At 40.1% G+C, this 14,041-nt stretch overlaps 1 protein-coding gene across 14 annotated transcripts in view; it reads right to left on the bottom strand.

Annotated features, from left to right (window-relative positions):
• The window catches only part of Rmdn2 (regulator of microtubule dynamics 2), an 87,489-nt gene that overhangs the window by 55,646 nt on the left and 17,802 nt on the right, over positions 1-14,041 (bottom strand). For all 14 annotated transcript variants that reach the window (XR_004114058.1, XR_004114057.1, XM_031355270.1 and 11 more), the window contains 2 exons: positions 3,795-3,969; positions 2,464-2,566 (listed from right to left, as the gene is read on the bottom strand). Coding sequence is in view for 12 of the 14 variants with exons in the window: in XM_031355270.1 (XP_031211130.1) it covers positions 2,464-2,566; positions 3,795-3,969 (278 nt within the window). In the remaining 2 variants the exon portion in view is untranslated. The remainder of the gene's footprint in view (positions 1-2,463; positions 2,567-3,794; positions 3,970-14,041) is intronic.

Here is a 14,041-nt window from a genome sequence, read left to right on the forward strand (position 1 = left end):
GAGTCGTGATGGCTAGTCACTGGTCCTTTAGGAGAACTGAGTCGTGATGGCTAGTCACTGGTCCTTTATGCGGATATTTCTCTAGTGTGGCACTGTCGTGTATGTCCTTTCTTGCATCCGTCCTCACCCCTTCTTGCCACACTTCATTTTAGCACTGTTCCCAGACACTAACATGTTGAGGTAATTTCTTAAATGTATAAATAAAAGTGATCCTTTTTGCTTTACTTCAGTATTTGAATACATTCCTTCTGTGTGAATGAAAATGGTGCCCTCTTCTTGTTGCAACATGGTAAACTTTCTTCTTCTTCTTCTTCTTCTTCTTCTTCTTCTTCTTCTTCTTCTTCTTCTTCTTCTTCTTCTTCTTCTTCTTCTTCTTCTTCTTTTTTTTGTGGTTTTTCAAGACAGGGTTTCTCTGCATAGCCCTGGTTGTCCTGGAACTTACTCTGTAGACCAGGCTGGCCTCGAACTCAGAAATCTGCCTGCCTCTGCCTCCCAAGTGCTGGGATTAAAGGCGTGCACCACCACTGCCTGGCTGTAAATTTTCTTCTTAAGGATAAATCTCATTTTGACCCCATTTGGCACTCTGGCCGCTAGATCTCCTCCATCCTGTTTTCATATTTCACCATCTCATACATCAACTCATGTTCTAGCTTCATTTTGCCACTGTGACAAAGACCATGGCCAAAAGGGACTGAGGAGGAATCATCATAGACTGTCACTTGAGGAAAGTCACAGGAGGAACTCAAGTAGGAACTCAGGTGCAGGCCTGCTTGCCATCCCACGCATTACTTCTAACCAACCAACTTACTCACAGCCAAGGAAGAGCAGCAGAAACCAAACCACGGAGGAATGCTGCCTAATGGCCTGCTTGCAGGTGCATGCTTATCTAGCTTTCTTGTTCAGTCTCGAACTATCTTTCCCAGGATTGGCACCACCCACAGTGGGCTGGGCCCTCCTACATCAATTATCAACCAGGAAAATCCCCACAGACAAGCTCACAAGCCGATCTGATCTAGTAAATCCTTCTGCTGAGATCCCTTCTCAGACAACTCTAAGTTTCACCAAGTTGGCAGTTAAGGCTAAGAAGGACAACTCACTTGAGCTCTCGTTCAATTTAAAAACAGAGTCTAGAGGATTTATACCTATGGGAACTGGTTATCTCCATAAGAAAACTTTCCTACATGAACCTCTAGCTCCTGCTATCGACTCCTCCTTTCCTTTATACAAACATAACATCCTGTAGTCTTAAAATAACATCCCATTTCCATTTGTTCCTTTATATATCGTTATATGAACAGCATCACCTTCCCAACAAAGTCAGGGGCTTCCCTCCTGTATTTTGTGCTCTCAGTCCCATATGCTAACACAACTCCCAAGGGGAGAGTGCTAGACAAAGAGATACATCACTGCTGGTGAGTGTAAAACAGTTTTCACACCAATATGCTTTATTTTCCCCTCAGCAGATATGAATATAAATCCTTTCAGGCTCTGGTTGAATATTTTTTCCTTAAAATTAATCTCTTTTCTAGAAGTCCTCCATGGACAGTGCCTGATAACTGGATTGCTACAGAAAAGTGCTTTCCAGAAGAGCCTGGAAAGGTGACAGATAAATAGCACAGAGGAAGAAGGCAAGTCTCCCCTCTTCCTCCAGTGAGGATCAGTTAAGTGCAGAGGACACTCCTGCCAGCAAGTCTCCTAGTGGCAGAAAGACGACCACGGATTCTGGTCATGTGTGCTTCGTACAGCTAAAGATGCCAGACTAGAGTGGGAGGAGCGCTCACTTGCTATTTCCTTATCCTACTATCATAGGAAAGTCAGGAAAAGAGAAAGCTTTGGAAGAAAGGAGAATAAAACCTGAGGCTCAGAGAGATGGACACACAGGAGCTTTGACAAGAAAGCATTCTGGCACCCAACAAAACAAGTACAACAACCAATAACAATAATTTGACAGTCTCCTTGGTTTTTATTATGATTATTGTTATTGTGGTAAATTTCAAATGTATATAAAATGTATCCATGATAGCTTAAGGTATTGCCATTTTGGAAACCCTTGACAACCTTGAGGTTATTTCTGTGTTCCTGGCCTTCCATGCCAGAGGAGTGAGTTGTGAGTAATAGTATACAGCTAGAGACCACAATCCTTCTTGGCTTATTATTGTGCCTCAAATGCTAGCACAGGTGTTTTAGCTTCCTGTGATATCATAAACTCAAAAAGTGAGATCGGGTCTTCTTTTTCTCCAGTTCCCTGCTTTAATATTATCAGCTCAAATGCTTTAAAGGAGCATGCGCTTTAGTCCCAGAAGACCATTTTGTTCTGAGGCTGTGTACAGCTCTCCATTATCAGAATGTATCGAAATGGGTTGAGTCTTTAACTTAGATGATTTTGCTTGTATCAGACCCACTGATGGCTTATTGTGGAAAATGATACCACCTCAGGACACCCAATGCTGGCAAATTACTTACCAACATTAGCATAATGTTTCTTCTCTTGTGTATTTGTAGAGAGGTCATACATGTCTCCATAGGCACGGGCAAGCCGCCACAGAAACTCTATCTCTTCACTAAACTGTAAAGACAGCATTGCACACTAGATTAGCACATTGATTTGTCCACACTGGCCATAACTGCTTTCATTGTACCTTACAAAATGTAGCCAGGTACAATGCGATTTGTAGATGACTGAATTTATACTATATATTTAACATTTTAAATCCAAATATTTATGGCTAAGATATGACCAAATATAGTGTTACATTTGGATCTTAAGTCATTTAATATTACACAGATATAATTGCATATTCCCCCTGGGCCAGGTATCTTCTCTCTTATCCTTTGTACGTTATCTACTATCAGCATAATAAATTGCTTACTGAGCATTTTAAGTAGTATCTGTAAATTGAAGTGCATATACTCAAAAGAGACATTACGATTTTTACCTAAATGATGCAATTATAATTGTAGATATTTTAAACGTTTTTAAAACTGTTAGATAATCCTTGCACATCTTCATTGACTATAGTCTGATCTTTAGGATATTTGTATATTATATGTTGATCAGTTTGGGTTCACAGGTTTTATATAGTGTATTGAAGTTGCTAAACCTTATAGTCAAGGTTGGGCTTATATTGCTCATGGGCAAAAAGAGACTTTATTTCTCCTCAAGATAGAACGAGCCCTTATATCCCTTCTTTCAGTTGTGATGGTGAGAGTAATTAACTCAAGTCCAATATTAAACACTGCAGAATGACTACTGATAGAAATAGCTTTAAATAATAATAGATACTACATTGAAAGCAACATAGGAAACTTAGCCTGGTGTGGTGGTACATACTTTTAATCCCAGCGCTCGGGAGACAGAGGCAGATGGATCTCTGTGAGCTTGAGGCCAGCCTGGTCCACATATCAGGTTCCAGGACAGCCAGGGACACACAAGAGAAACCCTGTCTTAAAAGACAGAAACAAAAGAAAACCTAAAAAATTTTTTATTATTTCCAGAGAAAACATTATGCCTACGTAAAATGTCTTATTCTTCATGTTACAAAACAAGCATTAAATATCCAAGTTAATAAAATCAAAGCAAATCTGTATAAGGCTGGTTCCTATTTTTGTGACCTTAGGTAAATTAACTCAAATTTAACTCAAATTTAATTTTAAACAGTTACTCACTTTACGAAAGTACATCCTTATTCTCTCCCTAAGAACTGCAACCCAGTACTGTAGTTTCAATATGAGCGGGTGGTACTTTAATAAAAACTGAAAACTCTGTGAACACATTGCTGCCACACAGCTCTTACCTTCTCTTTATGGTCACAAAGTAGCTCAAAACTCTCCATTTTGTTAGACTCATTTATCCGCAAATGGTCTACCTTCTGAAGGAGGACATCCAACTTTAGTTCCTCAATGTGTGTGTTAAGAGCCTGAGGGTCCGGGAAACTCTGTTCTTCTGTGTCAGTGTTAGCTGTAATATACCTAAGACGGCAGAAACAACCACCAGCTCCCTTTAGACTTACACATAACGACCAGAGCAATCCTTTGAAAATGCAAGTCGAATTATTCCACTCTGTGCTAGAAAATGTCACAGCACCCACTGTTACATAGAGAAAGGCCAAGAGCTGACTACTTACAAGGACATGCCAACCTTCAGAGTTCTATAACTTAATTTCTGACAGATCTTCTCAGTCACCCGCCCCTTCAGCCTCAAGACGTTTACCTGCTGTTCTCTCTGATGGAATGTTCTTTCCCCTAGACATAACCTCTACTCTTGGCTAACGTTTGAAGTGATGCACCTTTCTCAGTGTGGCCCACCCATATCCTTCTACCCAATTGTACAACCCCAAATCTTTCTTCCCTTTCTCGATATGTTTACATTTTGTCTTTCATAGGACATATTCTCTTTAATATGCTATTAATAATCACCCCACTGCATGTGTTTGCCATCTACTTTTTTTCTGAATCAGCTCCACTAGAATGCATGCTTCTTAGTGGTAAGGTTCACTAACGGAAGAACCAAACTGGAGGAACTAAGCAGGCACTCAAAAATGTGTGTGTGTGCATAAGAGCGCATGTTCAGGTATTATTCTATAGTAGAACATGATGTTCTAACTGTGCGTGTGTGTGTTTGTATGTGTGTAGGGGTGTATATGTTCATGTGCACGTGCACATGTACAATGGGGTGCACATGAATGGTATGTGGAGGCCAGAAATTGACACCAAGAATCTCCCTTAGTCACTCTCCATCTTGCTTTTTGAGACCGTGTGGATGATTTCACCTGGGGCTCACCTAGCAGCTTCACTGGCTGTGCAGAGAGTGCCTGAGACCCACTGTCTCCAGTCTCTCAGTGCTGGGGTTATAGATGGCTGTCTGTCGCAGCATTTACTTCGGGTGCTGGGGATCTGAACTCGTGTTAGTGTGGAAAGCTCTTCTCTGACTGAGCCATTTTTGTTGCTCCCACTGTTTTAGTTTTTAAAAATTAATACTATCCATTTATGCTGTCTACTTTTATGTTAATTTGACAAGCCAGAATCATTTGAGGAGAGAACATCGGTTGAGAAATATTCCCACCAGAATGTCCTGTGGGGTGTTTTCTTGATTGATGATTGACATGGGGAGGCCAAATTCACTGCGGGTGGTAGTGCCATGCTTGGGCTGGTGGGCCTGGATGGTATTAGAAAGCAGGCTAAACAAGCCATGGAGAGCAAGCCATTAAGCAGCACTTAACTGGCCTCTGCATCAGCTCCTGCTTCCAGGTTCCTCCTCTGACTTCCTTTGATGTTGGACCGTGATGTGGAAGTGTAAGCCAAGTAAACTCTTTCCTCTTCAAGTTGGTTATGGGTATGGTGTTCTATCCCAGCAGTAAGAACCTTAACTAAGACAGAAATTGGTACCAGAGATTGGACTATTTCTGTGACAGACCTGAACGTGTGTTTTGGGGGAGACAATGGGAGGACTTTGGAACTTTGGGCTGGGAAAGGTTGAAAGGTGGTGAAGGCAGTAATGTGGCACAAGGATATAACGGGAGGATCGTGGACTCTTGGGTGCCTAGGAATGAGGGCAGTGGGCAGAGGAATAAACAGAATGTTTAAGCCTCCAAGAAGACTCTTAGAAAAATGAAGGTTGAGCATATGGTAAGAAGTGGAACACCTGCAAGTACATAAGCATATAGACCTGTAAGAAATGCATGCTTCGAAAGACTTGAAAGGACCCTGAACTTTAGCTGGTCACTGAGGGTCTCCTGAAACATGGAGCCAATCCACAGACCTGGATGTTCTTTGAAATTCTCATTTTTCAACAAAACCTGTGATCATACATGGAGATGGTGAAAGGTAGTTAATTCAAAGAAAAAAGAACACATCTCCATGCACAGAAGCTAAAGAGGTGAGTGTGTTACAGCTTCTAGTCAATGATCTTAAGACAATAGCTGTAAAGTTAATCAAAAAGCTAAGGAAAGAAGGAAGGAATAAAAAGGATAAAAGAAGAAAATCACACATGAAACAAGTGAGTGTCCACCAAGAAACACACATTAGGAAAAAGAAGCAAACACAGTTGTGGGGCTGAGACTGTGGTAAAGGCACTGAAATCTGCAGGATGCCATCAACAGGAAACCTAACATGGCAAGCAGGCAACAGGCAAGCCTGAAGATGTTTACTTTGAAAATGTTGTGAGGAATAAAAAGAAGAATGAATGAATGAAAACAGACAAAATCTGAAGGGTCTGGGAGACATCATTACATTGACCAAATACATATGACCAGGGCTCCCGGAGAAGACAAGAAGAGACAGTGGGATTACTTGAAAAAAATAATGCCAAAACTCCAGATCTGAAGGACAAGTTCACAGAAAGCTCTGTTGACTCCAATAGAATAAATCTAGAGAGAGCCGCCCAAGCACTGTGCACTTAAGCTACTGATAGACAGAAAGAGCAGTTCTCCACTTCATAGAGGGGACAAAAACAGGATAGCTAAAACAATCCTGAACAAAAAAAGAAGTTCTGGAGGGGATAACCATCCCTGACCTCAAGCTGTACTACAGAGCAATAGTAATAAAAACTGCATGGTATTTATTGGTATAGGAGCACACAGGTTGATCAATGGAATTGAACTGATAACCCTGAAATAAACTCACACACCTATGGACACATGGTTTTTGACAAAGAAGCCAAAATAATTTAATAGAAAAAAAGAGAAAGCACCTTCAACAAATGGTGCTGACGTAACTGGATGTCCCCATGCAGAAGAGTGCAAACATGTCCTTAACTCTCACCCTGAACAACACTCAAGTCCAAGTGGATCAAAGACTTCAACATAAAATTTGATACACTAAATAATATAGAACAGAAAGTTGGGAGCACCTTTAGCTCATTGGTATAGGAGACAATTTCCTGAACAAAACACCAATGGCTTAGGCTCTAAGATCAACAATTGCTAAATGGGACCTCATGAAACTGAAAAGCTTCTATAAGGCAAATGACACTGTCAATAGGACAAAAGACCAGCCTACATATTGGAAAAGGATCTTCACCAACCCTACATCTGTCAGAGGACTAATATCCAAAATTTATAAAGAACTCAAGAAGTTAGACACCAACAACCCAAATAACCCAATTAAAAAATTGGGTACAAGAGCTAAACAGAGAATTCTCAACAGAGGGATCTCAAATGGCCGGGAAGCTCTTAAAGAAATGCTTAACATCCTTAGTCATCAGGGAAATGCAAATCAAAATGTCCCTGAGATTCCACCTTACACCCATCAGAATGGCTAAGATCAGAAACTCAAGCAATAACACATGCTGTTGAGGATGTGGATCAAGGGGAATGCCCCTCCATTGCTGGCAGGAGTGGAAACTTATACAACCATTCTGGAAATCAATTTGGCAGTTTCTCAGAAAACTAGGAATAGATCCACCTCAAGACCCAGCTATACCACTCCTGAACATATACCCCAAAAGTGCCCCACTCTAACACAAGGACACACACTCAACTATGTTCATAGCAGCTTTACTTGTAATAAGAGCTGGAAACAACCCTCAGCTGAAGAATGGAGAAAGAAAATGAAATACTATACACAATGAAATACTATCCAACTATTAAAAACAAAGACATCATGAAATTTGCAGGTAAATACATGGAACTTGAGAATATCATTCTGAGTGAAGTAACCCAGAGCCAGAAAGACATGTATGGTATGTACTCACTTACTAGTGGACATTAGCCATAAAGTACAGGATAACCATGATACAATCCACAGAACCAAAGAAACTGGGTAATAAGGAAGTCCCAAAGGAGGATGTACCGATTTCACTCAGAAGGGGAAACTAAATAGTCACTGGAAGTGGATGGAAAGAGGAAACTGAGCAGGAGAGGGGCTGAGAAGAGGAACAGGGATAGAGATCAAGTGTGGGGTTGGGGGCAGGGGTGAGAGAGGCCTGGGAGTGAGAATGGAAATCGGGGAGGGCGTAAGTCTGGTGACTAGTTGGAGGCCCAGGATGGTAGAGAATATGGAGAGTCCTTGGGGGTTTGGGGGGCACTTTAGCTTAGATTCCTACCAGCAGGGGATATTGAGACTGAAATGGCCAACTCATGTAGCCAGGCAGGATCTCCAGAGGGAGGAAGGGAACATTCATCTACTCACAAAATCTTCAACCCAAAAGTTGTCTTCCCTACAAGATGCGCAGGGATAAAGATGGAGCAGAGACTGAGGGAACAACCAGCCAATGGCTGGCCCAACTTGAGACCCATTCCATGTGAAAGAGCCAACCCCTGACACTATTAATGATACTCTGCTATGCTTGCAGACAGGAACATAGGATAACTGTCCCCTGAGAGGCTTCACTCAGCCGTAGATAGAGGCAGATGCAGCAAATCACAGTCAAACAACAGTCAGAGATCAGGGAGTCTTGCGGAAGACTTAGGGATAGAAGTGAGCCAAGTCTGAGGGGTCAAGGACACCACAAGATCTACAAAGTCAACTAACCTGGGGCTATGGCGGCTCATAGAGCCTGGGCCACCAACCAGGGAGCATTTAGGATCTGGACCTAGACTCCCCAGCACATCTGTAGCAAATGCACACCTTGGTGCTCATGTGTTTCCCCTAACAAGTGGATCTGGAGCTAAGTCTCTGTTCCCTGACATTGGATCCCTTTCCTTCTTACTTGGACTGCCTGGCTGGGCCTAAGTTGGAGAGGTTGTGCCTACTACACCTGCTGGAACTAGAAGCTCCAGGGTGGTGTGGTGCCCAAAGAGGCTCTCCTCTGATGAGGAGAGGAGAGGGTAATGTGGGGAGGGATTTGTGAGGGTGGCATTGGGAAGAGAGGCGGGGGGGCTGTGCTTGGGATGTAAAGTAATTTTTAAAAAGGAAGGAGGAAGGAAGAAAAAAGAAAGAAAAGAAAGAAAGAAGGAAGGAAGGAAGAAAAAAAAGAAAGGAAGAAAAAAGAAAGAAAGAAGGAAGGAAGGAAGCAAGCAAGGAAGGAAAGAAGGAAGGAAGGAAAGAAGGAAGGAGGGAAGCAAGCAAGGAAGGAAGGAAGGAAGGAAGGAAGGAAGAAACAGAGAAAGTGGCAAAAGCAGCTCAGGACACATCAAGGGTCATCACCTTCAGCAGACTTCCCAGCAGGAGCCTTGTTGACCAGTCAGCACCGAGGTGATGCATTTTAATACCATAAGGAAGAAAGGAATAACAAAATAATTCTACAACCAGCCAAAATGGTCCTTTAAAAGTAATGGAGAAATTAAATACTTATAGAAAAAAACAACCGAGTTTATTATCCCTTTACAAGAAACCCTAAAAGGAGTCCTTCAGACTGGTTTCACACAAATAATCTGAAGCAAATAAAAATGTAAATTTCTCAGGCTGGGGATAGAGTTTAGTTGGAACAGTGCTTGGCTACCTCTCAAAAAAACAATACAAAACAAACAAACAAACAAAATTCAGGATCAAATTATATGATGCTTACAAAACTCTAAAGATAAAACAGGCTAAAGGTTAAAGATGGAAAAAGATATTCTATGCAAACAGTTAAGGATAATAGTAACTTCACCAATAGACGTAAAGTCAAAATCTGTGACAAAAGCCAAAGAACACTGGGACTGCATTACTTAACTCTGCATTTTGATTAGTTATAGTTTTCTGTGATGGTCTCCATCTCTTACAAGATGAGACCTTGATGAGGGGTGAAACTTATCTGTGGATATAAGAACAAATATTTAGAGTGTAGTTAGGGGTTATGCTGGCTTAGTAAATGATGATGGTGGGTTCTTTTCCAAGAGAAGATCCAAGACCCATGAGTTCACTAGCCCTGGGTAGTTGAAATGGTTTCCAATATTAGGCATGGTTTCCCTTTTGTTGAATAGCCCTTAATTCTAATTAGAGAGCTGTTGGTTACCATCAAGGTATGAGTGCTACTACTGCCCAATGGATACATCTACAAAACAACTCTCGTACCTAAGGCTAAGGAAATGTTGCAGAAGGACTGAAAAGATTGGGAGAGCCAGAGGACTAGGGAATTTGCTGTACCCATAAAGTCTCACCAACATGAATAAACATGAGCTAGCCAAGGACAACCACAATGGACATGCCAAAGTAGATGGGGAAAGACCACGAGGACTCATCCCTATACAAAAAACTACAGGCAACTAAGGAATGCTGAGAGTGGCACGCATTGACTTGCCCAGGGATTGCTGAACACCAAATGGTCACTCCTGAAACATACATGCAAGGAAAGCTATATGGACTTAGCAGGTTATATTTAGGAATATATATATATATATATACATATATATGTATATATATGAATATGTACATACATACACATATATGCATATGACAACAATTAATGAAAAAAGATGCCATGAATTTGAAGGAGAGCAAGAAAAAATATATAGAAGGGTATGGAGGGAGGCACAGGAAGGGGGAAATGATGTAATTATATTATAACCTCAAAAATAAGTAACTTTAAAAGATTAAATAACAATATATAGGAAAATGATCAATTTATTAATAAATAACAATAATAAGAATGTACCAGATATCACAGCTTCTGTACATATAAAGCAAAATTTGACAAAACTGAAGGGGAAAGTAACAAAACAGTAGTAAAAAGAATGTCAGTGTCTTACACCTCTTCTTGTAGCACTAGATATTGAAACCAGAGCCCCACACTTGTCATGCAAATGCTCTACCATCAAGCTACACCCCCAGCCTTCATGTCCTACTTTTAGTAATGAATGAAACAATAGCATATCAGGAAGAAAACTGATTGGAAAATGATGTAAATATTACTGTAGACCATGAGCCAAATAAGGCCTCTATACAATAACAGACTACACACGTTTCTCAGGATAAACATTCCTAAGACAGATCAGATGTTACACCACAAAATAAGTCTTAATGAATTTAAAGATATTTGCATTAACTGTCATTTCTGTCTCTTGGGATTCATAAAACTGCATCAACATCATACCTGCAACAGACTCTCTTTCTGATCACACTAAAATGAAATCAGAAACCAACAGAAAGAAGACTGAAAAGCCAAGGGTATCTAGCAATTTAACAATATGTTCTTTGTGTACATATGAACGTGTAGGTGGGGCAGGGTGTATTCATGGTATCCAGGAGCATGTATGTATGTATATACATGTGTATCTGGGTGCATGTATAATATATACATACATGTGGAGCCCAAAAGACATATTCGGATGTCATTCCTCAGGACAGTCCATTTTGGATTTTTTTGTGTACTAATTATAGTTATTATATATGTGCATATGTGTGCCCTTATACCACAGCATGGCAAGAAAGTCAGAGGGAAAGCTCTGTGGAACCAGTGCCTTCCTTTCACATTATGTAGTTTCTGGAGTTCAGACTCAGGGTTGTTACGCTTGGGTGGCATGAGCTTTTACCCACTGAGTCATCTTGCTGGCATGCCTGTTGTGTTGAGAGAGGTCTCTCACTGGGATCTAGGGGCTCACTGATTAGGCTAGGCCTATGACAAGCAAGCTCCCAGGGAGTGACCTGACTCCGCTTCACCAAGTGTGGGCTAACCACATCCAGCTTTTTCCACGGGTGCTGGCTGGCTCCTCATGTGTGTGTGACAAGCACTTTACTTACTGAGCTATCTCCTTATACATATTCTTAGACAACCAGTAGGCCAAATATGAACCATAGGGCCACTACAAGATATCGAGTTGAATGCAAAAGAGCATACCAAATTCTATGAACACATGAGAGATAAAAGGAAATTTATAGCTAAAAATTCTTACATTAATAAAGAAAGTCCAAAAACAATCTAAATGTACACCGTGAGAAATGAGAGAGAACAAACTCAACTCACAAAAAACCCAAAAACCCCAAAACCAAAACCAAACAAACATCCAATAGGGATTAGAATAGAAATAAACAATAGAGACTGGAAAAATGATAGAAGAAAAACATCAACAGAAAAAGTATGTGTTCTTTAGAAAGATCAGCAAAATTTGTAAGTCTTTGACTGACGGACAGAAAACAAAGGGGAGAGTCAACTAAAATGAAATAGATATTATTTCTGGTGTTATAGAAATAGGATTGTGAGCAAAACTGATGTGGACACACTAAATAACCAAAATGAAGTGGGCACATTTCTCAAAACTCACAAGTACTAGACTGAATCAAGAAGACATGGAAAGTCTTATGAAATGGGAAAATTTCTCAAAACATGCAAGTGCTAGACTGAATCAGGAAGACATGGAAAGTCTTAACATTTAAAACAAGCAAGGAGATTGTGAATTAGTAATCAGAAGCTCCCAGCAAGTCTAAAGTCTAGGGCCGGATGGCTTTCTTGAATGCTAACCAAATATTTTGTTTTGTTTGAGACAAGGTCTCACTGTGTGTCCCCAGTTGATCTGAAACTCATTACATAGTCCAGGCTGGCCTTAATGAAATTGCAGATACACTGCCTCTACCTCCTGAGTTATGGGATTAGAAGCACATGTAACCAGGCCCAGCTCCACCACACATTTAAAGCAGAATTAAGAGTTGCATTCTTGAACCCTCCCACTGCCCCAACAATTGAAGTGAGCAAAACAACTCAGATGTAGTCTATGAGGTTAGCATTGCTCTGATAGAAACACCAGACAAAGATACTACCAGAAATGAAAACTATAGACCAATATCATCTCTGATGAGTATTTAGGCAAACATTTTCAAGTACCAGTAAACAGGATTTAACTACATATTATGAAAGACTATAGCCCATGACAAAGTAGGATTTATTATCTTGGATGCAAGAATAACTTAATACATGAAAATAAAATGGCATAATATACTATAGAAATGAAATGCAAATAAAAACCACAGTATCATTTCCAAAGTATCATTTGCAAAGAAAAACAATACTTGGCAAAATTTAGTGTTTTGTGGTAAAAGTGGAAGAAAATTTCTTCAATGTACCAAATACTACATATGAGAAGCACAATGGTAACATGCTCAGTGATGAAAGATGGAGAGCTTTTTCTTAGACCAGTTAGTGAGGACTGAAAGTGCCTGCTTTCACAAGTTCAGTGCAATATATCACGCAAAGTCCTGCCCAGAGCAATTAGGCAAAATGAAGAAATAAAAGGTATCCAAATGGAAGTGAATGAGGGAAAGCTATCTTCTTCTCACAGCTAATATGCTGTATATGTCAGGAACAAACAAAACCCAAATATTACACACACACACACACACACACACACACACACACATAAGCATGTAACACATGCACACACACTCATGTACACACATATACACAAATACATATGCACATGCACAATATAATATACATATACACACATGCACACATGCACATACACATACATGCTCACACACATGTATGTATGTATGTACAAGGTCATATACATATACACAGACATACACACACTGTAATCTCTAATAAACCCATGTAGCAAAGCTGAAGATACAACAAACAAGACTCAGCTGTCCTATGCATTGGTAATGATCCATATAAAAGGTAAACAATAAGAATTGATTCTATTTCTAACAGAATCTCAAAGAATGTTTAATGACTTCTGTCCTAAGAGTTTGATCTGCTCTGTTTCTGACTTGGATTTGTCCTGTCCTTGGGCAAGCTCGCTCATAGGAAGTCATCACATTGATGTTGAACTTTGTGTCAACACCTAATTTGCACCCTGATCCCAAACTCCTACTCAAATGATCCTCCTGCTTCAGCTTCCCAAATGGCTGGAATTATAGGCATGAATTACTGTGTTTGGAGATATGTATCCTTATAGCATATTGCTCAAAAAGTATAAAAAAAATCAAAAAGAAATTCCTCATGTTTATAGGTTTAATATTAAAATGACAATACTACTCCAAAAGTCTATAGATTCAATGTGATCTGTCTCAAAATATCAATAATAATACTATGGTAGAATATAGAAATCTATCCTGAAATTCATTTGAAATCTCAAGGAACACCCGGTGGCCAAAACAATCTTGAAAAAATGAACAATATTGGAGATCTCACATTTCTCAATTCAAATTTACCACAAGACAAAAAGAATTAAAGCAGTGTGAT

The sequence above is a fragment of the Mastomys coucha genome, unplaced genomic scaffold (assembly GCF_008632895.1).
Source record: "Mastomys coucha isolate ucsf_1 unplaced genomic scaffold, UCSF_Mcou_1 pScaffold6, whole genome shotgun sequence".
In the NCBI taxonomy this organism is placed as follows: Eukaryota; Metazoa; Chordata; class Mammalia; order Rodentia; family Muridae; genus Mastomys; species Mastomys coucha.